Source organism: Protopterus annectens, chromosome 7.part0, assembly GCF_019279795.1.
Source record: "Protopterus annectens isolate FY-2018-M chromosome 7.part0, PAN1.0, whole genome shotgun sequence".
Taxonomy (NCBI): Eukaryota; Metazoa; Chordata; order Ceratodontiformes; family Protopteridae; genus Protopterus; species Protopterus annectens.
In genome coordinates, this window is record NC_056739.1 from 1,201,473,672 (window position 1) to 1,201,499,949 (window position 26,278).

At 40.2% G+C, this 26,278-nt stretch overlaps 1 protein-coding gene across 4 annotated transcripts in view; it reads right to left on the bottom strand.

The window, feature by feature from the left end:
- The window catches only part of AP3B2 (adaptor related protein complex 3 subunit beta 2), a 905,004-nt gene that overhangs the window by 335,192 nt on the left and 543,534 nt on the right, over positions 1-26,278 (bottom strand). For all 4 annotated transcript variants that reach the window (XM_044077817.1, XM_044077816.1, XM_044077814.1 and 1 more), the window contains exon 13: positions 3,217-3,349. In XM_044077817.1, the coding sequence (XP_043933752.1) occupies positions 3,217-3,349 (133 nt within the window). The remainder of the gene's footprint in view (positions 1-3,216; positions 3,350-26,278) is intronic.

The following is a 26,278-nucleotide window of genomic DNA, read 5'->3' on the forward strand; positions in this document are numbered from 1 at the left end:
CCTTTAGTAAAATAATAAACAGAGATGTTATATGTTTTATAGCATTTGCACACAATCATTGTGTAAAATCTTACCATAACTATAGATATCCTTCTCCTCTAAGTTGCAGTATTCTTTACATGTGGGAATCCTCCAGTATACAAGAGCTTCTAAGTCCTGCTAGTACATGAGACATCACATGGATGGCTAAGGAGAATGTTGGCCATAAGAGCGATGTCTGCATGTAAAATCCTCAGAACTGAATGCCCTCAGGAGGAACACCAGCCTAATGAAAATGACATCCAGAACAAAACCAAACACCGGGGGAAGGAGGAAGGGATAGAATACTGCAACTTAGAAGAAAAGGACATCTATGTTTATGGTAATTTCATACAACTATCCTATGTCCTTCTATTCTAATGTTGTAGTATTCTTTACATGAGAGAGAGTACCAAAGCATAGCAGGAAACCTGAAAGGAGGAAGAACCAGAAGAGCTCCCTAGAAAACCACGAAGAATGGCTCAAACAAAACCAGCTCTAGATATGGAGATGCCATCCAATTTGTAATACTATGGTAGCAGAAGTATAAACGTTTCTCCCTATTTCCATAGTCTTGCTCTCCTTATCAGAAGGGAGAAGCTTGGTGGATGGAAAAAGTCTGGATGTTTTGTCAGAAGCAATGGAAACCACTGCAGGATTTGCTGAAGGACATCTGTACAGAAATTTAGACGTTTCTGGCATTTTATAAAACCGATCAGGCCTTACAGGGGCAGGGGCCTGAGAGTCTGGGGCCTTAGATGCTGAAGAAAAAGCATCCAAAAAGGCTGGCAAGACTTGAGGTACAGCAGATGGGGAAGGAGAATCCATTTGTAAAAGATCATACTCACCTCAGACACCTGACAGCAGTCCCAGTTAAAGAATTCCCTCATTTTAACTAAGGTTTCCCCAAATGTGATCTCTTCCACTGGTGAATCTGCACCATTTGACTCTTCCTCAGGCAAAGCATATTCAAGATGGGATGGAATTTGATTGGAATAAGCCAAAGATTCATCCTCAGTAGAACCCTCATCCTCAGAAGATTCTAGCACCCTAACCCTTGTGAGTGGGGAAAAAGTTAAAGAAGAAACAGGATCAGCTGAAGGAGGCTTAACAGCCATGAATGCATTAAGCAAGGAGAAAAAGTTTCCCAATCTGATTGTGGAGTCTTAGGTGGAGAAATGTGCTTGGTTTTCTGCTTCTTTTTTAATCTTACATCAGCCTGATGGAAAGTGGAGGTACCCGACATAGGCCTGCACTCAATAATATAGTCAGAATATCCTCCCTGACTAATATCTCAGGGATACCCCTAGGACCTTCCAAAATAATGAGCCTTGGTTCCCCCTGACTGTCTGATGCGGGCATCTTCTTGGCCTCCAAGGGCATGCCTAAGGCAAATTCCTTGACAGCATCTGATGTAGTACCTGCCAAAGAAACCAAGCCAACCAATGTTAGAGGTAGAAGGCACAGCTGAAGATTCAGGCCCCGGTTTCTTGGCCCCGGCTTCTTGGCCTTCCTCTTCAATACAGGTTTAACAGAAGTCCCAGACGCACCTTCCATGATGTCCCTAGCTAACCGCTTCAGTCCCTGATTTTCTAAATATACCTTAAGGGATGAAAGATGGCTACATAGGGTCTTGGGATGAAGGCCTGGCAAACAGAGCAAATAGTATGGTCATGCATAGGCCCCAAACAAAACAGACACAGGTCTTGGCTATCCTTGTGTGGAATCTGTCTTCCACATTGGCACTTGCCTTTCCTGGATGACAAAAAACCCTCACAACAAAAAGCAGTAGCAAACAATCCCAAAGGGGAATTTATCTGAAAAGTAGACCTGCAGCAAATGACTCAGGTGAACAGATCCATCAGTCGAAGATGGTGTTTGGAGCAAGGCAAAGAAGTAGGATTGTACAAGCACACCACTTTTATGGCCAATGTTCTCCTTAGCCATCAGTGTAATGTCTCACGTACTTAAAAGCTTTTGTATACTGGCTGGACACTGGGTCGCCCATGGTGGAGGCAGAGGGACTGTACACTGAAAGGCATAATAATGTGGCGAGACTGTTACACTGGAGATTGTGCAAATGTTATGGTATCGAAGTGGCTGAAAAACATTAGAAACATGAGCCACAAAGAATCATAGAAAATTATGAGGTTTATATCACATGGGATTACCCAATACCAACAGTTCAAAAGATAGACGCTAAAAAAACAGATATAGTGGTCCAGGAAAAGAAGACAAAAGTAGCATTGATCATTGAAATTGCCACACCCAGTGACTATAGTGTCTTGCGTACAATGAGGCACAAAGTCATAAAATAAGTTGATCTGCAGGCAGAAATGAGAGCCATGTGGAAGAAAGATACCCAGACAGTTCCAGTAGTAATAGGAGCAACTGGTCTTATAAAAAAGAATTTACAATTGTATTTAGATATGTTACCAGTTTATGTAACACCGTACGAATTGCAGAAGAAGTCATTACTGGGCACATTGCGGGTGCAGCGAAGAACACTTTTCTCTGACATCAAAGTATGAAACAATACTAATTTCATGAACTTTAATCGTACTTTGACTTAGGAATGGGGTCCATTCCTGTCATGGTATTAGAAACCCAAAAGACTTGGAGAAATTAAAAACGAGGATTCCTACATGTAAAGAATAGAAGGATATCTCCTGATATGGTGGTGGTGGGTTTATGCTCCTCTAGACCCCCACCAACTGTACATATTAAATCTGAGGATGCTGTACTTTAAAGTAAAAGGAATACTTCTAAGGTATGACATCCTCAGACTTAGCATGTGTTCCTCCACAATCACTCTAATAGTTGCATAATTCTAAGGATCTCATTTACAGTCCCAGGGGTTACAACAGGAACCCCTTCTCAGTATTTATGCTTACATCACCATTTTAAATGCTTTGCTATATTTGAAACACATGACACCCCTTTTATTGATGTTAGCTAGTTTTCTTCTCCCCTTATAATACTCAGTGAAGCTGGTCTGACAGAACTTACCTGAAACAGAGCTGTGTTGACAGTCATCTAATTGTCCAAATACTTCCTAAGCTCTGCAAATATGGATTAAAAATATGAGAGCAAGAAACTTCTTTATTTCTGCCATAATAGGTAATGACCAGTCTGTGGATTTATTTAATTGCAGCAAGTGGAAGCAAACAGGTAGATAGTTGACTATTAATTACTCACCATCACGGTTAGACAGTAGCTGGACTAATCCATTCAGACAGGTGTCACGGACCTCACCAATATTTGTAGCACACCGTCCAATGGCTTGTATTGTAGCTGCCACAAAGTCTTTGTCCACACTCCGTATATAGGTCTATTGAGGAAAAAACAGGGCTTGTTATTAATTATGACACAATAAGACTTATGTAAACAATGGGCAAATTCCTGCAGATTTTTCCAAAAACAAAAACAAAAAAAAAAAGATTGCTTTTCTGTACATTTAACTTTGACAGTGGCTGTCCTGTCTGACTGACATTTACCCTTCAGCAGTGCATCAACTCATGTCATCAGCTGCCACACCTATCTTATTGAAGGTCTGGTATGGATCTGGCCTGGGGATATACAGACTCTTACTGAACATCTGGTATGAATCTGGCGTGGGGATATATGGCCTCTTACTGAAGGTTTGGTATGGATCTGGCCTGGGGATATACAGTCTCTTAATGAACATCTGTTATGGATCTTGTCTGGGGATATATAGTCTCTTACTGAAAGTCTGGTACGGGTCTGGCCTGGGGATATATAGTCAGTATGGTGAGACTTCATCAGGATGGTCAGTCAGGAGGCCTGCCAGAAATATAACAGTAGCATCTGAATTTTGCAAATGTTTTATGATACAGAAGTTAGACATGACAAGATCAGCAGAAAAATCACATCATAGGAACTGCTTTACTCTATTTTAACATGAAACAATGTGCAGCCAATGAGAAAAGAGCTAACGGATATGTATTGGGTGGGATCTTTATCAGCTGACTGAGTTTTGAGAAACTCGAAATTCATATGGTTGAAATCATATGATCGAGTTTTTGAAAACCGGAAGCTTTTGAATGGAGATTGCAGTACCATGTGGATGGGGAAATTTATTATTTTCCTCACTGTAGTGCGATCTTGGAGTTGGTATATATAATTTTCAGGGAGTGTGGAGGGCACAGATTTTTGTGGGTTTTTTTGATCTTCGAGTTTTCAGAAACTCGATTATATGGTCTCGACCGTATGAATTTTGGGTTTCTGAAAACTCGATCATCTGACTTAGACCCATTGGGTGATATTTATGACAGCCTATTTGCAACTGAAGGTTGTGAAATATTTCTGCATGAAGGACTTGAGAAGATGTATGCTAAAGGGGCATTTCATATGCCCTGCTTACTTGTTACAAGTTTTGATTAGAATCGGTCTCATTTTCTGAAGTCATCAACAGTTCTCCTTACTCTGTGTTAAAATTATGTTTTTTGTTATAAAAATGAGATTTGGAAAAAAATGTTTCCCATGACTGGTAGATAAATTCAAAATATATTCTATTTTAAAGTCTATGCTAAATGTCTTTTGAAGGATGATATTATATTAGGAGAAGGTATTCTGTGGGACTGAAAAGGCTGCTTACATTTAATATAAATGTTACAGAAATAAATCTGAATTCTTTTCTTAAGTGCTGATGTGTGTATCTGGGATGGCTTATAGATCATCATCTAACCCTGTTGTTTAGTATGCTACAAAGTTTAGTGAGAATCATTCCTTAATTTTGTTTCTGTACAATGATGAATGTTACAATTATCAGGTTCTGTAGAAAGGTTATCATTAACTGAACACCTGGGAGTGTGGTCAGCATTCATTTTCTGCCAAAGGACTTTCTCGCACAATACAGACTAAATAAAACCTTTTGCTAGTTTTGCTTTATGAAACATCTTCTGATATGTAACTACATTTCTTCATAGCCTTCATCTTCAAGAAACTGATGTACATCTTAAGGCAAATTTTTTTTTTTTTGCAGATGGGCTGCATCTCCAACACCCTCATGGGGAAAGCCTCTCTCGCTCTCCCATACCTAATCTCTAGTAAGACTACTTCTGTGGTAACAGTGACACAGAGAAAAGGGAAAATACATTCTCTTTCTTTCAAGTTTATGTGATCTTGGAGTGAGTGAGTGTGCATGTGTGTGAGTGTGCGTGTGTGTGTGTGTGTGCCTGTGTGTGTGTGTGTGTGTGTGTGTGTGTGTGTGTGTGTGTGTGTGTGTGTGTGTCTATATACACATAAATCAAGAACATTCTGACAGAATCTCCATATTAGGAGTACAGCAGGACTATGCTTTCAAATAAATGCATCTGTGGTGTCTGTTTCCATCTTTCCTCAATTGATGTGTTTTAGATTTGACCTTAGATCTAACTTCAGCCACATTTCAGACTTAGGATCCATAGCTTAAGCTCCTTCCCTTACGCATAATCCCCACCAGACACCAAAAGTATCTCAGATTGAGTTTGCCCACAGTCCTAGGACACAACGGGCTAAACCCTCCCCCAAAATAAATAAATAACTAAATAAAACCTGTAACAATGACACTATAACTGTCTAGGTAAGAGAAGCGTAGAACAGATTATCCAACTTTAAATGAAAGCTAAGCCACATGGATGTGTATGAATATTTGAAGTGCTAAACATTAGCAAAACTTTAATGTAAGCAGATACAATAAAACTCTTGTAGTAGGACTGAGTGCTAAGCGCTTTTGGCGAGTGCCTTTTTCAGATCATCCAGTAGAATAGATCTGCTCAACCTGTCCACTAACACATTGAATTTGCCTGGAATGTGCATTGCTGTTAGAGAGGAATTGGAAGGGCAGAAGCGAGTCTCCCCCCCATTTGTTGATGCACAAGACCACCAATTTGTCTGTCTGTATGGCAATCATCCCTAGAGGGACAGCATCCTGAAAGGCCTGCAACTCCAGGAAGGTCTGCTCTCATCTCTAGAACACTGATCTGCAAATTGGCCTCTGAGGGGGATCACATGCCATGTACCATCTTTCCCAGATAGTGCCATTCCCACTCCAATTGGGAAGCATTTGTGGTCACAGTGGCCTTGGGTAAGGTGGGAAAAAAGGGGTAGCCCTGAAGAAACCTCCTGTGCCTGGATCCACCAGGTTACATGTTTCCAGCAAGTTTTGGTGATTTGAATCAGGAAATTCATCGGCTGTTATTTGATCAGCCAATGAACTGATAGAGTCCACTGGTGTACTCTCATATGGAATCTCACCATTGGAACAAGAGTGAATGAAGCAGCCATAGACCTTGAAGCTGCAAAACCAAGTTGGCTAGAGAAGGTTGACAAGAGAGTAGTTGTAGGGCTAGATTTTGTAGCATGGCCAATCCAGTGTGTGGAAAGCCATGCTGTCTGGGAAACAGCATCCAAATAAGCACCTATAAACTCTAGGACTTGTGTCTGGGGGAGATGTGATTTGTCATAACTGACCATGAGGCCCAGTTTGAAGCAGAGTTGAAGAAGGTAGTCCCCTGGCATGGATTAGGAGATGCTTAGTGGAAGCAGTGAGGAGCCAGTCATCAAGGTAGAGAAATACCCAGAATCCAAACAATCTCAAGTGAGCTGCAACCACTGTCATGCACTTGGTGGACACCTGAGGGGGTTGTTGTGAGGTCAAAAGGCAGAGCTGTGAATTGAAAATGACTGGCTCCAGCCAGAAGTGCAGAAACTTTCTGGACCTCCTGTCTACTTTGATATGATAGTATGCATCCTGAAGGTCTATCAAGCACATCCAATCATTTTTCCATAAGAGTGAGAGTATAGAATGAGAGTATAGAATGAACTATGATCATTCTGAAATTTGAGTCTTTGACAAACAAATTCAGATGGCTTAGGTCCAAGAGTGGCCCGAGATCCTTATTCTTATTTGGCACCAAAAAGAATCCTGAATAAGTTTGGAACCCTTGCTGGTCTGGCAGGACATTTTAACTGACTCTTTTTGCTAGCAGCTTTTCGATTCCCAATTCCACTACTTTTCTTTGTGGGAGTGAAACATTGGGTAGCTTTTTCATTACTTTTGGTGGAAGAAGGGAAAAAGGAATGTAATAACCTCTGGTGATGATTGTCTGCACCCAGGCATCTTTGGTAATGGATGTCCAGGCTTCTGGGAATGGGGATAAGTGCCCCCTGACTGTCTCCAGAGTGCAGCAGTCAGGCAACCCTTCAGGAGTGCCAAGGCTTCTTGGTGAAGGGACCATTGAAGCCTTAGTTTTGCAGGCCTCCTCTGCCACATGAGCAATGTTTGCTATTCCCCCTTCTACCTTGAGTGGATCTATCTCCAGAAGAATCTTGGGTAAACTCCTGTGATTTGTGGAACCACATCTTCCTGCCCCCTTCTAGTTCCTAGAGAAGGTCATCTGGGCAGTTGAAAAATGTATTCCTATGGCAGAAATAGTTTTCCCATCCTTCTCACTCCTGAGGAATGACCCTTTAATTTTATGGCCAAATAAGGTTGATCCATTAAAGGCAGCATTGATGAAAGACATCTTAAAGGGTTCTGTGAAGTCACATAAGCATGTCAAGGCAGTCTCCGAATTGTAATACCAGAATCTGTTACTCTAGATATGCTTTCCATTACATTAGAAATCAAATGTATGGTGGTGTTGGAAATGGATTGAAGGCTGCACAAACTCACAGTTTTCTTGTCTTCCACAAACATGGACCCTGAGAGGAACTTGAAAAGTTCCTTGGTCAAGTCTCTCTGAAATCTTAAGTATGCCAAATAGTTCAGCAATCTTAAGGCAAAGGCCACTGAAGCATAACTCACTTCCCATATTTGTCCAAAGCCCTGGACTCCATAATAGGAGGGTGGACAGATGAACTCTCCTTGGTAAGTTCATTTTTAGTAGCTGCCACCCTTAATCCAACTGGCACAGTCCTTAGAGTCTACCAAATACTTGTCTGACTTCTTAGATGCCTGGTGAGAGATTAGGTCCATCATCTCATCAGCCAGAGGGACCACTCAGAAAGGAGCTGAGCTGGTGCAAAAGCCAGACTCCTACTGGGAAGGGGCTTTGGAAGACCAACCTCAATATTTTGAGAATCTCACCAAAGGAGACATTCTCGAGGGGTGATCTGGGGGACCCCTCCCCTTCATTGAAATTCATATCTTCTGTCAGAGACTCCTGTGAGGAGTTGCTGTGCCTTCTCTTGCACTTATACTTCAAAGGAGCTTCCACTGGGAGATGATCTTGGAAAAACTCTGAAGTCTGAGGGAAGACCTGGATGAGGACCAACTTAAGACTAGCACGGACCAGCTGTCCCAATGGGATAGAAAGAGCAGGTTTAGGACCCAGGGCAGACAGTTGTGGAGAGGGAGTACCCAAGGGGGGCAAGGATGCCCAGTCTTCCAAGTTGGAGAAAGATCTCCCTACTGCCTTGAAAGTAGAAGCCAAAAAACACAAAGACCACCCCAGTAGGAACCAATGCTGTCTGACCCTGGTGGCCAAGAGAATCCTCCTGACGAAGTCTCAAAGCAGAAATTGAGGCCAAGCTATCTAGTGCTGAGGCTCCACGTGGAAGTCTCAGAACTGATCTGCTCCCACTGAATTTGGGGCCACAGCTTCATCTCCAACAGCATTGGCACAGTCTGGATCAGAGAGGATGTCGGAGTTGAAGAAGACCACAACTTTGGATTCAAAGCAGATAATCTGGGAAGTCTTGGATCTGAAATCTCCAATACTGGATCACAGTAGTAGGAGCCATGGGTATCAATGACAGTCCAAACTCACAGTTTTTATTGGAGCTGGAGCTGGAAGAACTCCCAACTTAATTTGGCTCCTGAGGAATTTCCTTACTATTCTGTCCACATCAGCCTTGGATAAACTTCTGGTAGATCTGAAGGAAGATGAGGGTGAAGGAGGTCTGGAAACCTTATGAGGTGTATCTTGCAGAAAGGCAGAATGTAATTTGGTCACTATCGACTTCAAAGAGAACATGGGTTCTCTTTGCGAAGGAATTCTTGAGGAGAAGTATGATGAATCTGAGGAGATAGCTGAATCCAAGGTTCATGGAATTTTAGGAGGTGGAGCTGAAGTCAGAGCCAATGAAGGAGATGAGGGGAATGCATCCTTAGCTCTTTAGGTTTCTCTTTGATCTTCTCACATTTGTCCACGTTCAATTTTTATGCAGGATTTTAGAGGAAGGGGACACTCCAGAAACAGAAGATTAAGAGGAAGGAAGAAGTCCTTTAAGCACAAGCTTCTTCCTCCACTCTACTAAAGCCCGGTGATTGAATGCTGAACAAATGTCATACTCTGTATCTAAGTGACCAGCTCCTAAATAATAAATACACTCTGAATGGACATTGGAGTTTGGAATTTTATGCCTTCAAATGACACATTTTTAAAGCCTGTTGGCTTTTCAGATATTGTCAGCAAAAAATACACACACACACTCAAAAACAAACACAACAAAAAGGCAGAGAAAGGCAGCCTGCCAGCAATGGTAATAAAAATTATTTCATAAAGGAGACAGATGGGAAAAGGTACCAGCAATGGTCCACAAATATACTACAAGTCCTTGTAGAAGACAGAGAAAGCAATGAGAGGGAAGACACGAGACCCAACAGACACACAGCCCACTCTAAACAAATATGTTTTTTTTACTCTAGGAGAGGAAAAGAAAGCTTAAGGAAAGAGCAAAAAAGACTCCAACAATAGTAGGAAATGAGCAAAGGAAGAAAAAGGTGACAAGAAAAAAGCTTGAATTACCTTACGATGACCTGTCTAAATGCTGAGAGTGGCAAACAATATCTGGTGTAATGTAGATAGGGATTATGGGTAAAGGGAGGAGCCTGAACTATGTATCCTAAGTATGAAAAGTGGCTAAAGTTGGATCTGAAACCCATCCGTTAGGAACAGATGGAAAAGACAACATCAGATTCTGTGTTTTGCAAGCATATGCAGTCAGTCAGGAAGGGGCAGTGGAACAGTGTGGTCAGTCTGCTTGATGTTAACAAGTTCAGTGTTGATCAGATTAAGAAACCTCTCACAGAGCAGAAGCATTTGTTAAGGGTACTAAGAATTCTGACTAGGTACACACGTACATGCTCTTTCTGTACACTCGCACCTCAGTGGCAGGACACGCATGTCATCCTTTTCACTCAAACTCTTATATTTCTGCCCACCATTTCAGTGACCTTCTTGGGGATGCAAGATATGTTATTACAAAAGCAATCAGAACAAGGTTTCCTTAGATGGTCGGACTGAAGTCAGACTGAAAAATACAGTTCCTGTCAAAGCCAACTTGTAGGGCCATTCTAAGGAATACAAACCTTGTTAACTAGGGCAAAATCTGTCTGATATAAAATGTTATCTATAGGGTCATATATGGTATACATTCTGTTCTGTAAAAAATACTTAAGGTTCTTCTCATCTTCAGAGTAGAAAAACAGAACTTGAAGATCTATCTGGATCTGTGTTATCTGAACAAACACCTAAAATGCACGACCTTCAATATAGTAACACTTCAGGTGGTTCTTTCTACCTTTTTTCAGTCAGTCTAGAGGGATATGTCACTCGTCTTGTTGTATTCAAATAAGATGATGAGGCTTGGATGTTTGTTTAAGTAGTTTATTACAAACACATCAGGATGGATTACTGAAACAATAAACTTAAACAAACTAACTAAATGACTGACTGCTACACACATGCATGCTTTCACTCCAGCTGCTCACTCAAAATGGCACTCTTGCTTGCATGTACTTATATGCATGTGGCCACGGACTGGAATGGCTCTTAAAGGTACAACACACACACACACACACACACACACACACACACACACACACACACACACACACACTGATTAGGTCTACTTTATGTGCTCGAAGTCCTAGAATATCGAATACGATATTCTTGACACGAGTACACCGAAAGCGCAAAACATTGTAAATGTAAACAGAAATCTCTGTAGGTGGAGATTTCCATTTACTTCAATGTAGTGCGATCTCAGAGTTGGTATATTTAAGTAGCGGTGGGTGTGGGGGGTGCACTAGTTTAATTTTTTTTTTTGTGTATTTTTTTTTTTTGGACTTCGATTGTTTAATAGTTCGATGCATATGGTTCGATCCATATGCATTTGAGCTATTAAACTTTCGAGGTCCTAAAGTAGACCCACACTGATCTACATCCTCCCTCTTTGACGATTCCAGTGATGGTGAACCTATGACACCAGTATCAAAGGTGATATGCCATGATGTTTTGGGTGACACACCAGCATTCACCAACACCCGAGTTACCAAAGAAACTGCATGAACAAAAATACAAGAAATATGTGACCCTGCACTTATCTATTAAAACTCGGGAACAAAAAAGTCATTAACTGATGTTAATCAAATCAAATGCAATGCATTCCATATTTTTTCAGTTTAATTCAAAATTGCTATTAAAAGTAGGGCAATTTTTTGGTGCACTATTTTGAGCCCAATATCAGTGCGCATACTGTTTTCTCTATTGTAAGTCACTGATTTTTCTTTTACTTTTATAATTCATAGCAACACACATGATTGGACTGTATTTTTTTAAATAAATGAATATGTAAGGAATTCTTTCTCTTTTTTTCTTGGGGGGGGGGGTGACACGCCAGCAAAGTCAAGATAAGCATTTTCTGAATTTTTGACACACCGAGAGCAAAAGGTTCGCCACCACTAGACTATTCTGTTGTGTAATGAAAATGACAGTTGGATAAGCATGCAAATTCGAAATTACACAGATACATACAAACAATAACAATCATGTGCAGTTTGCTGTCTTTTTGTGATTAGGTCTTGATATACGACCTGACCTTGTAATTTAGTAATTACAGCTGGGTTTAGCAACAGGGACAGTCACTGCGGAATTTTCCTCTTCTAGATTTTCAGGGATACTTTCAGGAACAGGAACAGACAATAAAATGTACTCTGGAACAGGAACAACATTGGACAAATCACTCTGAGAATTAGTCTCTTATTACAGGCAAGATGCTGTAACACTGCATCGGACACCATTAGTAAATGTTTCTGATTCCGCCTGAATTCCATCCCTTGTGACTCAGTGATGTACACTCTCGGTTCCTCACACAAATGTTTCACAAGTCCTATTCAGTCAAATCCTTTCACTGCCTGCATCCTCACTATCTCTCCTTCTTTTAATGGATTCAGAGGCATGCTGGTTTTATCATAGCAGGACTTTTGGGACAAATGCTTCTTTCGTAGTTAAGCTTTTACTGCTTTGTTGTTTTTAGCACTTAGACTCCACAAATTCTTACTGATTGGTAGTGTGGTGCTGGTTTGTCTCAACATTAATTTCTGGGCAAGCGAACTAAGTAAATTGTCATGAGGAATGTTTCTGAGGTTAAGCAGATTAAGAAAAACATCAGTACTGTCATATTTGGATTTCTCCAACAGCTGTTTACACTTTGAACTGCACATTCAGCCAGACCATAGAATTGTGGGTATTCAGGACTACAAGTAGTGGAGTCTCCTCCAGCTTCCTCTATGCGTAAATAACTACTCCCCCCCCCCCCCAGCTTTCCTCCTCCTGTCCCCTCTATGTCTACATAACTCATATGGTTTTCCCCTAGTTTCCACACCATCATGTATATACTGTACACTATTTTCATTTCATTTTTTGAACAAAACATTTTTAGTGTGAAACTATTTTACTGCTGTAGTGAACTCTTTTGAGATGTAATTTCCCTTTTTTATAAGATTGTGATTATTTTTTTTTCTATGACTGTAATTTGTAAATTGGAGCTTTACTCCTCGGGGCTCCACTGAAAATGAGCCTTTGGCTCAGCTGGACTAACCCGGTTAACAAATGACAATAAATAAATGAAAAAAGTGACATGAACAAAGTCACACATTTCAGCAAATCTTTTAAACTGCTGACTTGTAAACTGTGCACCATTGTCAGAAATGACATTGTGCGGACTACCATGGACAGAAAAATGTCTTCAACTTTGTAATGACAGTGCTGGACATGATATTAGGAAGTAGGTCAATCTCGAACCAATCTGAATAACACTCTACTAACACCAAATAATGTTGACCATTCCATTTGAAAATATCTGCAGCTACTGTTTATAAAGGTAGTTCAGGAATCTGGCTTAGCTGAAGTGGTTCTTTTTGTTGATGCAGTTTAGTACTATTACAAACAGAACAAGCTGAAAGTTCTTTCTCAATATCTTTTGACATAGGTCAAAATACTAGTCTTCCTGCCCTTCCTTTGGTATAATCAGTTCCTGGGTGGCCACGATGCAAGATTTTAATATACTCTTGTTGCAAGGACTTTGGAACAATCACTTTTGGACCTTTCATGATGATCTCATCTTCCATCCAAATCTGGTCTCTGTAAAGAAAATACTATTGCATGTCTGGTGGTAAACAAAATTGATTTGATGGTCATTCATGACTTGATTAAGTGGTTGAGCTTCTGGAGAATTGGATCTGAAGCTGTATGAGTTCTGAGCTCATCAAGATGTGTGGAAGAAAAATTTCTCACTTCCATGAATTCAAAATCAGGTTGCTCATTTTCATGCTGTTTAGTAGTTTTCCTGGGTGATCTGGATAAAGTATCAGCAAGATAAAGAAGATTGCCTTTTGTGTAGCCCAAGTGAAAATTGCACTTTTGCAATTTCAACATCATGCACTGCAATCTCACAGAAGCTGTGTGCATTGGCTTTTTCAAAATAGTAAGCAAAGGTTGGTGGTCAGTTTCCATTTGAATAGGTTGGTCATAAATATAATGGGTCTATATTAGCAAAGCGAAAAACCCTATGTGCGAATACCAAAACATCGACCCCTATACTGCGAACTGCAAAAATCCCAAACGTACTAAACCGCAAAAAAAAAAATATCGAACTGTCATAGTCAGCCAACCTCACCACCAGCTACATAATACCTACCCAAACAAAATAAATAAACCACATACATACACTAACCAAACCCTACTTCTAACCTAAACTAAAGCACCAAAACCCTACCTCCAGCACTACACTAAACCCCACAAAGACAACTATCTATGCACTCTCCTTAACCCCTCCCTAACCCTAAGGTCCGTAACTACCACACACATCCCCTACAGACATACACCTAAACAAAATAAATAATACTCATACATACACTTAAAAAACCTTACACCTAATACTACACTAACTCTTACATACAGTGCCTATCTATGGACTTACCTTAACCCAAATCCTAACACTAAAGTCCTATCTATCGCACACTTACCTTACAGAGCTGTACCGCAGATGGGCCAACCAAAACAAATCGACATTTTGAAATTCGTGGTTTTGACCATTCGGGGTTTACATACTTCGCGCAATATGGTTCAACATCTTCGTATTCACCTAAAGGGATTTTCGATCACGTAATAGAAACACAATATAATCATGGAAATTCGAACATGCAAACACAATGGCCAAGAACTATTTTTCTACTTGAACATACTGCATTACTGCATCTCAGTTTGGGTCAAAGTTCTGGATGCATAGGCTACTGGTCTACTCTCTTGAGGAATGACTGCACCTAGACCAAACTTCGAAGCATCACAAGAAAGAGTTACAGGTTTGTGAACATCATAATATCTTAAAGTGGGTGTACTGGCAATTCTCTGTTTCAGGACATCAAATGCTCTTTGGTGTTGTTCCAACCAGGACCAGGTTACATCTTTGTGTGTCAGCTCTCTTAGCGGTGCTGAAAGGTCACTCAAATCTGGAATAAACTTGCCCAAATAGTTGACCATGCCAAGAAAACTTTGTAAGGGGGTGACATTGTCTGGAGCTGGCATCTCAAGAATTGCAGATTGCTTGGAAGGATCTGGTCGTAAGTCTAAAATTGTAAACAAATGACCCACATAAGTAACTACCGGTAGCCTGAACTTTTTCTGACAATTTAGCTTAAGATTCATTCATGAGCATGTTCCAGAGCTTTCCTGAGGATTTTATCATGTTCAACTTCATCATTGCCTCCTACAAAAATATCTACTATAATAGCACATGGATAGCCAGAAAAATTTGCTTCATCGCACATTGAAAGACTTCACTGGCAGAATGTATCCCAAATGGCATTCTCAAAAATCTGTACCTTCCAAATGGTGTACTGAAAGTGGCTGGCAATGAAGATTTTCGGTCAAGCAAAATTTGCCAAAATGAACCTTTTGCATCTAAGACAGAAAAAAACAGTGGCATTTGGCATAAGAGCAGCAACTTCCTCAACTGTATGCATTGGATGATGAGGTAGTTTTAGTGCTTTGTTCAAATCTCTTGGATCAATACATAGTCTAATATAATCTGAGCTTTTTTTATGAGCTATCATCATGGAGGATACCCATTCAGTTGGTTCTTCTACTAGACAAATTATTCCTAGATGCACCATTCTGTCTAGCTCAGCTTTGACTCTGCCTTGCATGGCTACTGGAATGTTCTGTGCTGGTCTGATAATTGGGCTTACCTTGTGGTCTAACTTCATGGATTACACAACTGGGAGTTTGCCCAAGTTGTCTTCAAAAATATCAGCATAGTCAGAAAAAATAGTTTGTGTGAAATTTTCATTGTTACAAGTGCTTACATGGTGGACTTCTGCATTAAATGAAAGCAGTCCCATTTTCAAACTGTCTTTGAGGCCTAACAATGACTGCACATGTCTCTTGACTATGTATAATGGCAAGTCATAGCTGTTCCCAGCAGAATGACATGAAAGCACTACTGACCCTTCGGTTTGAATTTCTTCACCACCATAAGCAACAAGCTTTGCACATTTTGCCAGATCAAACTTCTCACCAGCTTTTACTTTGGCAAACATTTCTGCTGACATAACATTGCACTTTGAACCAGTATCAACATTGAGCCCTACAGATCTCCCATTAATCAGAACAGTACAAAATACTTCATTCTTTACCAACAAATCTACTGCACTGGCTGTTTCATCAAGCACAGACACACCATCAACATAAAAATTAGGGTTGCAGCTTTCTAGTTGATCAACTTGTCTCTTTGAATGCTCTCTTTTAATAAAAGAATGTGCCTCTTTTGATTTACAGAACATTTTGAAATGGTTCCACTTTTTACTTGTGTGGCACTGCTGACCAAATGCTAAGCACTTTTCATGTTTGGGCTCATGGCTACCTCCACAATTACGACAGTTGACTATGAGGCCTGTCGCAAGTTTTGCTGACTCACCCCTCTGCTTTACTGAGTGTGCCCTGGGGTTTACTGTAGTGGCTCTGGGTTTTGCTGAAGTGACCCTGCCCTTAGGCTTCTATCTTTTGACCTCATGCTGCATACTATCAACATTAGCACTGGAAGGCACTGCAAGCATGCTTTTCTCATTTGTAAGCAAATTTGTCTGCTTTTCTGTGAGCTCATATAGCTGACAGATCTCTATGGCCTTATTCAAAGTTAAATCACTGACTCAAAGCAAAATCTTTCTTTAATACCACACACAAGCCTGTCTTTTATCAGCTCATCTCTTAAATCACCAAACCTGCACATTTTTGCCTCGTTTCTCAAGTCAATTATACATGCTGCAAACGGTTCACCAGGCTTTTGATCTCTTGTGTAAAATATGTGCCTTTCCATTGTAATATTCTTTTGGGTGTTACACATTTCTCTAAATTTACATTTTAAGCACTCAGGGTCTTCCTTCGTTTCAGCCGGTACCACAATATGGTGATCTCCTGCCTCCCCTGCATACACAGCTGGGGCATACACAAATGAACACTCCCTTTCAATGGCTTCTGAACCAGCTAGATTAAGCAGAATAAATGCCTTAGTGCATGCATGTTTATCATAAAAAGCAGTCTGTATGAAAATATCGTACTCTTGCTGAAACACTCTCCAGTTTAACATTATTATCAAATGCAAGTGGAGTAGGTCTGTGAAATCCCTCTGACATGCCAACAAAATGCTTTTGTAATTATATTCAAAAGCAAATACCAGGTACTCGAAAAATATTCAGCTGCACAACAATCTCTTTGAAATTATTATATTCTGTGAAATAACTGCACTGTAATACTGCGCACACTTGCAAACGCTTTGCACATGTTGGATATTTCGAACAGCTTTAGTTAATACGAAAAAGAAGCACATAGTGAAATAAATATGGTCACTTTCCCTTTTTTTATACATTTTGTGTGATTCAGAAGCATTTTCGTAAGCATTTCAAGTACTTTTATCAATATATCATAGTTTTGAACATTGTTTAATTAGAAACTCTTTTCAAACAGTTATTATTTAAACAAGTTTTAGTACCTAGATGTATCTTTCTGACCTGTTTGCAAGTCATTTGAAATTCAGATGATTCACTTCTGTATATTTCTCCAGTTGTGGCTACGCGCCACATAGTCTTGAAGAAGTGTTACTTTGTTTCCCATTCTGACACCATGTCACTCATCTTGTGCATTCAAATAAGATGATGAGGCTTCTGTGTTCATTTAAGTAGTTTATTACACACAAACACATCAAGATGGATGACTGAAACATTAAGCTTAAACAAACAAACTAAATGACTGACTGCTACACACATACATGCTTTCAACAGAGCTGCTCACTCAAAATGGCACTCTTGCTTGCATGTGCTCAGTATTTACATGCACGTGCCCACAGACTGGAATGGCTCTTAAAGGTACAACACACACTCTGATCTACAGGACATAAGGCATGCATGCTGATATGTTCATATCGTTTAGAATCATAGAAGGTTCCCCATATTCAGGGTAGGGAAAAGGCATTTTTGAACTAGTGGGACTATACTTCAGTACAGACGTTGTTCTCAGAATGTACTCCTAAAGCTTAACCCCTCGTAATTGTGAGACCCATAAAAGTGAGTCCCACAATTATGAACAAAATTAACAGGAATTCAAAAAAGAACAGTGACTGCAAAAACTTGATGTTCAACCCTTCCCCTGCATCTCCTAATGTGGGGGACCTGCACCCTCTCACTATGTATATATACTCATTTATTCAGAGCTTCCTTGCACCTGGGTTAGACACTTGTGACTGCAAGACTTGGATTGCTTGTAAAGTCATCTGGCTTACAAAGCTGATATATATTTTTTTGCACTTACTCTGTTTCAGTGATATTTAACAGTTCTGGGCTGCATTTATTTATTTGGTTGAATTTATCACTGTTTTTCAGCCTGCACTTAAAAAAAAACTCCATCTATTTGTTATTGTACCACTCTTAGGTTGTTTTAACAATATTCTGATATTTCCTAACCTCCTCTGATACGGCAAAAACTGTTCTGAGTGAGTCTGCCAAAATATTTCTAAGTTTTGCAAAGTTTTTGTGTGTTGTGAACATTTCTCAGGGTTAGAGAAGTTATTTCTAAGGATTCTTGATATTGCAGGAATTCTTATTTCTGTTGTAAAGCATTTGCCACTGCACTTCAGCTCAAACCCAGCTTGTTTTATATCGGAAGGGTTCTTTTTCACTCTGCTGGGAACAGAGAGCTAAAATCTACCCATCCAAGATGGGAACTACTGGTTGATAGCTTATTGTGTTTTTATCTGATTAATCTGAGGGTTTAACTTTATAAAAGTTTTTCATCCTACTCCCATAAAAGCCTCACATTTGGGGCTCACTGTGCTTGCATATAAGCAAACCTCTCCACTTTGAAATCCTCTATAGGAAACACTCTCCATAGTCTCCTACTATTCCCAGCTGCTCAAAGAGCTGCCAGTTTGTGCAGTATGTGGTACCAATGCAGGTAATCTAATAGTACACTAATATGCACTCTCACTTTAAGTGACTCTCCCTTACTCCTTCCCATCTAGAAATTGTGTTTCCTTGCCTTAACAGCATAGGCTAGATTCAGAGCTGCTGAATCTATACTGTTTGGTATCACTGTGCTCTTAGACCAGTCATTTTACATTAAGAGGGCCTCCCTGCACCCTCGTGGCAGAAGTGTGTAGCTCAGGACCCATTTGAGTTGGGGACTGCTGCATAAAGGCTCAGTCTGGGGATTTCCCATTGATAGTTGTGTTAAACCTGTTTAAATTTACCTGTATATAAGCTGTGGGTTTGAGCTCAGTTTACCAGAACTGCTCAGCATTTGACAACTTTAGCCAGAGGTCTGGAGTGCATCTGCACTGAAATCCAAGGCAACCACTGAAAAAAAATGAAAAATAAGTATATTTTAAGCCAGCACTGCACCTTGTTAACTGTATTTAATTGAATTGCTGCTTCATTTTTGCTGTTTGTGACTAAGTCCAGCTAGCCCACTTCCTTCCCAAATACCACATTCAGAAAAATCCTGCCAAACTGTTTCAGTGATATTTAACAGTTCTGGGCTGCATTTATTTATTTGGTTGAATTTATCTCTATTTTTAAGCATGCACTTTTTAAAGAAACTCCATATGTTTGTTATTGTACCACTTTTAGGTTGTTTTAACAATATTCTGATATTTCCTAACCTCCTCTGATACTGCAAAAACTGTTCTGAGTGAGTCTGACAAACTAGTTCTAAGTTTTGCAAAGTTTTTGTGTGTTGTGAACATTTTTCAGGGTTAGTGAACCTATTTCTAAGGATTCCTGATATTGCAGGAAATCTTACTTCTGTTGTAAAGCATTTGCCACTGCACTTGAGCTCAAAACCAGCTTGTTTTATATTGGAAGGGTTCTTTTTCATTCTGCTGGGAACAGAGAGCTAAAATCTACCCATCCAAGATGGGAACTACTGGTTGAAAGCTTATTGTGTTTTTATCTGATTGGCCTGAGGGTTTAACTTTATAAAAGTTTTTTATCCTACTCCTATAAAAGCCTCACATTTGGGGCTCACTGTGCTTGCATATAAGCAAACCTCTCCAGTTTGAAATCCTCTATAAGAAACACTCTCCGTAGTCTCCTACTATTCCCAGCTGCTCAAAGAGCTGCCAGTTTGTGCAGAAGGTGGTACCAATGCAGATCATCTAATAGTATATTAATAAACACTCTCACGTTCACCTTTAAGTGGCTCTCCCTTACTCCTTCCCATCTAGAAATTGTGTTTTCTTGCCTTAACAGCATAGGCTAGATTCAGATCTGCTGAATCTATACTGTTTGGTATCACTGTGCTCTTAGACCAGTCATTTTACATTAAGAAGGCCTCCCTGCACCCTCATGGCAGAAGTATGTAGCTCAGGACCCATTTGAGTTGGGGACTGCTGTACAAAGGCTCAGTTTGGGGATTTCCCATTGATTGTTGTGTTAAACCTGTTTAAATTTGCTTGTATATAAGCCGTGGGTTTGAGCTCAGTTTACCAGAGCTGCTCAGCATTTGACAACTTTAGCCAGAGGTCTGAAGTGCATCTGCACTGAAATCCAAGGCATCCACTTAAAAAATGAAAAATAAGTATATTTTAAGCCAGCACTGCACCTTGTTAACTGTATTTAATTGAATTGCTGCTTCAGTTTTGCTGTTTGTGACTACGTCCAGCTAGCCCACTTCCTTCCCAAATACCACATTCAGAAAAATCCTGCCACAATGGATGGGCAGTTTCCCATCATTTCTCCTGCCAGCTTGATTGATATGGGCATCTTGAGGCAATTTAGCAATTGCTTCATGTATACTAACAACCATTTACTTCTAAAGCAACCTAACACCCTATGTGAGAAATGTAAATACAGTGGGGAGCTGGAGTCAATTCTATCATGTAAAAACAAACTAGACATCAAATAGGTTATCAGCACATATACTTCATCTCTCATGCAAACCTTACCTCTCACACAAAATAAGGTCACACCATATAAACCCACATACGTGGAATTACTCACTAAAAGCCTACCAAAAGAACAGAGACCTCCCAAACACACACCATCCACACTCACCACTAAGCATAAAGAAACTAATACACATATCAACACAGTGTTAGAAGAATATGTATTAATGTATATGTTTAGTGCTTATTAGAAGCTAAAAGGGTTAACACATTTCATTCTATTTTATGTACAGCTTAATTCTGTATGAAATTATAAGATGCTTTTTCAAACTGCAGTATGCTTTCTGAAATTGCAAGATGCTCTCTGACCTAGTATTTGCTAGCACAGCAAAATTCATGTTTATGCCTTTTGGAAATGTACTGAGAAGCAGGTGATTATCTGCTACGTCATGAAAATGAATGAATAGTGAATGAATAGAACAATACTGTTTTCTATAATGTGATTGAATATGAACAATCAGCCCTGTTCGTGTTATGAGAACATGCACAGCTGCGGAAAAGAAGAGATACATCAAACAAAGACTGCTTGAAGAAATGAACTGTAATCTATACTTGCTTTGTGCTCGAATTAGCCATAGTACATTGAATGGTAACATTGCATAATGAGAAGTTGTATCTGACCAGTGGTCATCAAGGCTATGTTGTTTTTCTTAGGAAGTTTTTTTGTAAACTTGATATGTCAGCAGAAAATCATGGACAAACAGCTGCTGTGAAATAATATTGAAAGAACTTGTGATTTTTTACATCAACTTAGTAGGCAATACCTTGTAAGAAATGTATAAGAATAGCTTCACTTCCTGATTCTAGTTAGACAAACTCTGTATTAGCATGTTTTTGTCTCCTTGCTGCAAGATTAAAGTGCCTTAACCTGAACCTGCCATGTGTTGATCATTTTGAAGTTATTTTTCCTTTGACGCACAGACATCCATGTCTCAACAAATAAGCCACTATGGCAAAACACATCACATGTCTTGGTCATAGGCAACTCTATAGTGAGACACACAGATGTCCCCCCTCACCAGAATGGACAAGGGGAAGGTCATGGTCAGCTGCCTATCAGGTGCCAGGATCTGACAAATTGCACATCCACACAAGTCACGTTATGACTCTGTCATAGTCCATGTTGGAGTGAATGACTTGAGAAGCACATCTCTGGACTATATGTAGACAGACATGATGGAACTCACTGATTATACGTCCAAGGCAGGTATGTCCCTAGCCCTAAGCAGTATCCTACTTTCACCAAGGATGTTGCCACAATATAAACAAAAAATGACTGACTTCAACAATTTGCTCAGCTCCTGGTGTCAGTCCACTGGGATCCAGTATCTGTCAGCCTGGGAAGATATGGAAGAAAGACCTCACTGCTTTTTAACAGATGGTCTGCACCTGTCCCCCCTAGGCTTCTGGATACTGGCAAAGGCCCTTGCCTCCCCAATAATGCTTTTTTAGGCAATGCCAAAACAACAAATTTTCCAACGTAACAAAATCTAATCAAGACAAATTCAGGGTCGCGCTGCTTAATGCTAGGAGTTTAAACAAGAAACTGCACTCCATGGAAGCACTGCTCACCTTGGATAATGCTGACTTCTGTGCAGTTAACGAGACATGGTTGAAAGCCACTGACAGCTCCCTGGTCGTGCAAGGCTACAATGCCTTCCACATGTTCAAACTTCAAAATGAGTGTGAAGGAACCAGAGGTGGAGGTGTATCCATCTTCATTAAAACCAAATACAGTTTGAGACTGGTCAAACAGCATGACTCTCTCAAATTACTCCATGTCTATTTAACTATAGGGAAAGTACCATATCCCATCATTGCTAGTTATTGATCCCCCACCATGAACTGGGATAAGCACAACACCTACCTCAATTTACTAGAATCCCTCGTCATACAGCCCAATACCTTAGTTATGGGAGAGTTCAACTATCCTTCCATAGAATGGGGGACATACACGAGCAAAAGCATGATTGGCCAGAGGTTCCTGGACTTTGTTAAGACAACTGCTCTTTAACAGATTGTCTGCGCCCCCACCAGGGGCTCTACTGTTCTGGACATAGTACTCACCAACATGGGGGGGGGGGCACTATACTTCCCCATGCGTGATGCCCTCCCTGGTTAGGTCAGACCACAAATCAATCTTGTTTGATGTAACTACTGGAACTGACACCCTCACAACAATAAAAATTATAAAAACCTTCACCAAAGCTAACTACAACATACTAAGTGATGGTATAAAAAGCTTCATACCACCCACAATTGCAGACACCAATCTTCATTATGCAGAAGTGTACACAAATGCCCTGTAGAAACAATTAAGCTACTGCATAAAATCTACTGTACCAGACCGGATCAAAACCAGGTCTTCCCATAAAGTAAGCCACCATGGTGGACTTCAGGTATAAACAGATTGTATAACAACATGAAGAAACTGTTGTCTAAAAGCAAAAGAGATATCACTCTGCAGAGGAAGAGTTCCCTACTAAGCATAAATAGGAAAATCAGAAATCTTGTAAAGTCTTCTAAAGCAAATTACAAAACTAAAATTGCATCCCTAGCCAAGGGTAATCATAAGGCATTCTTTAACTACATCTGACGTCTAAAAGGGAATGCTCAGTTATGTGCCAAACTGGCTGTTGATGGGATCACTCATGCTACACTGGAAGATATCGCTAATCTGCTGACAGATTCATAGCAAACTTCACCCCCCTCTCCTCATCTACCATAACCTAAAGCATAGCTTGTACTAGCCCTCTGCCTAGTATTTTTGGAGAACAGATCATCTCTGCACTCACCAAGGCCAAAATTACGGCCTCAATAGGACCAAATAATATCCCAGGTAGTTTACTAAGCAATCTAAAACAAGACCTAGTGGACTCACTTGGCATTCTCTTTAATCATAGCTTGAGAACTGGCTATGTTCCTGCAGAATGGAGAACAGCAACAGTAATCCCCCTGCACAAAGGGGGGCCATCAACTGACCCTGGGAACTACAGACCCATAAGTCTAAACAGCCTTATCTGCAAGGCCATGGAAATAATTATCATGGACCTTATCAATAAGGACATAAGCAACCTCCAAACACTGGCCTCAACCCAGTTTGGCTTCGTTAAGGGTAGACTATGCTTATTAGACTTATTTGAGAATGTCACCAAAGCCATGGACGAAGGTAAGACGGTGCACACAGCTTATCTCAACCTTGCCAAGGCTTTTGACGCACTTCACCACTCTGGCATCATTGAGAAACTCTCCCAGACAGGGATTAAACCTTACATTACTAGATGGCTAGCCAATTGGTTCAGTGACAGAACACACTCTGTCAAAATTGGTGACTCCACCTCCATTAGTAGACCCATCACTTGTGGAGAACCACAGGGGTCTGTGCTGCGACCCTTAGTGTTTGGCATCTATTTCTCAGAAGTCCAGGCCAAAGTAGACTGCCTTTGGCTCACCAAATTCGCTGGTGATTGAAAACTGGAAGCAATCATTGACTCCCCCAACAATGTCAACATATTACAAGAAGGACTAACACAAACAAATGATTGGTGCCAAAGCCATGGTCTAACACTAAATGCAAAAAAAAAGCATTATTATTCCCTTTGACAAAATGGAATTCCCTACAAATGACAATACTGACAGCACCCCCCTGAGTTCTAACTCAGTGGTGCGAGACTTGGGGAACACAGACTTTCTGAGCCAACAAAGGACATGATCTCGGTTTCAACTAAAAGCGTCCTGTAGCAGTTTTTCAGTAAGAACCCCTCTAGTACTCTTAGATCATATGCCCTTCAGCGTATACACTGCTGCAGGTGCCAAAGAGAAGGATTTCCAGCACTTTCCAGCACTGCTTCTGTAAACTCTTGTATAGACACAAAGAACCACACTTGTCACCTGGCCTCCTCCATTGACTGTGCTTCTGAAGTTATTCAAGGCCTTTCTACCCCTCTTAGTCTGTTAACATCTAGACAACATATGCCTTTGATTTTTTTCTGGAGTGTGATCTGAAGGTCTTGCCATTCTAGGGAATTAGATCTCCACTGCAGATAAAAATGTATATCAATGTGAAATAAATATTTATAGTCCTCCTGGCATTAGGTTTTCAAGATTTGTTCTTTGCTTGGAAGCACCCACATAGAAATGTATCTGTATCTACAGTACATGATCACCTAACCTAAGATTCTGACCACGCCGAGGATTCTGACAAGGACACACAGCACCCTTTCAAGGTCCCAGAGAGACATGCTACCACATGCATTCCCACCATTCCTGTGGTTCAGAGTTCTGTCAAATATGAAAAAGAAAAAGTCCAGTTAATTCTAGCAGTATATTTCTGGCCCTGACAATGCTGAATAGTCCATTTTTGCTATTGTATTTTTGTTAATAGATTTTTTTAACCATGCAGGTGCAGTGGTCCAAAAACCCATTTTAGCCATAATCTGGGCCAACTAACAAACAGAAAGTACATGAAAATACTTGAGTTTAGTGATTCAACATACAGAAGAAATAAACATTCAATACACATGAATCAGAACAGTTATTCAAAAACTACTAAAAAAATCAGAACACTAATATGAAACTAAATGTTTCAGGGTCTGTTCTCGGCTCCTTTAGATTTAAAGAACAGCTAGCTGTCACTGTGTGACAATAAAACTAAACTGATCTTAAAGAGATGGTGTGGCCTTTCTTTCAGTTTCTTCTTGGAGAGGGGGTGGTGGTGGTGGATTTTCTCTTTCAGCAGCAATGCATACTGCTATGTCCATTCCGACAGTTACTCCATCCACTAGTCTGAATGTTAGAGTTTTGTGTTGGAGTAAAGAATTATTCTCTACTCATGTATTACATATCTAGGAGATGGGAATGACTTCTTAATGACAATGAAACAAAGTATGATTGGTGCAAAATGTTGCAATATAAATCTTGACCTGTGGCTTTCACTGGAATTCAGTCAACAGAGCTTGGTACTGCAAACCATTCCAATGTATTACTTTCCCAGGTGAGAGCTAACTTTGCTGCATACCTCTCTAGCTGTAGCTGGGGAGGTGGTAGAGAATGGCTTAAGTTCTGATGTTGATAAAACCCTTTTTCAGATTTCTTATGATATTTGTATCTTTTCTTAATAATTTAGAACTTACTAATTGGTTGGTTTCCAATTCTGGCAATCTAAGACAAGACAAGAGGAGCTGGACTACTTCATTAATGGTTATGGAAAAAGAGGTAGAGTCAGCAGACCATCTGTAGGGTAGCCTGTATTATCCAGACACTGAGAAGATAGGGTCAATTCAGTCATCTACTCTTACACTGAATACTTGTACTTTCTGCATATACAAGTTACATGGCATGCTGCAATGCATTTCAAAACTGCATTTGGATAAGAAAAAGGACTGATACATAGAATTACTGTTCAGTTATTTTCAGAAAGGAATGCCAGTTTGATCAACATCCATTCAAATATTGGCTATGGAAGAAATGCCTTGTAAATTGCCACTGGTAGAGGTTTCAGAAGTATAGTTGTTTGTTCAGCCCACTAGCATTGCAG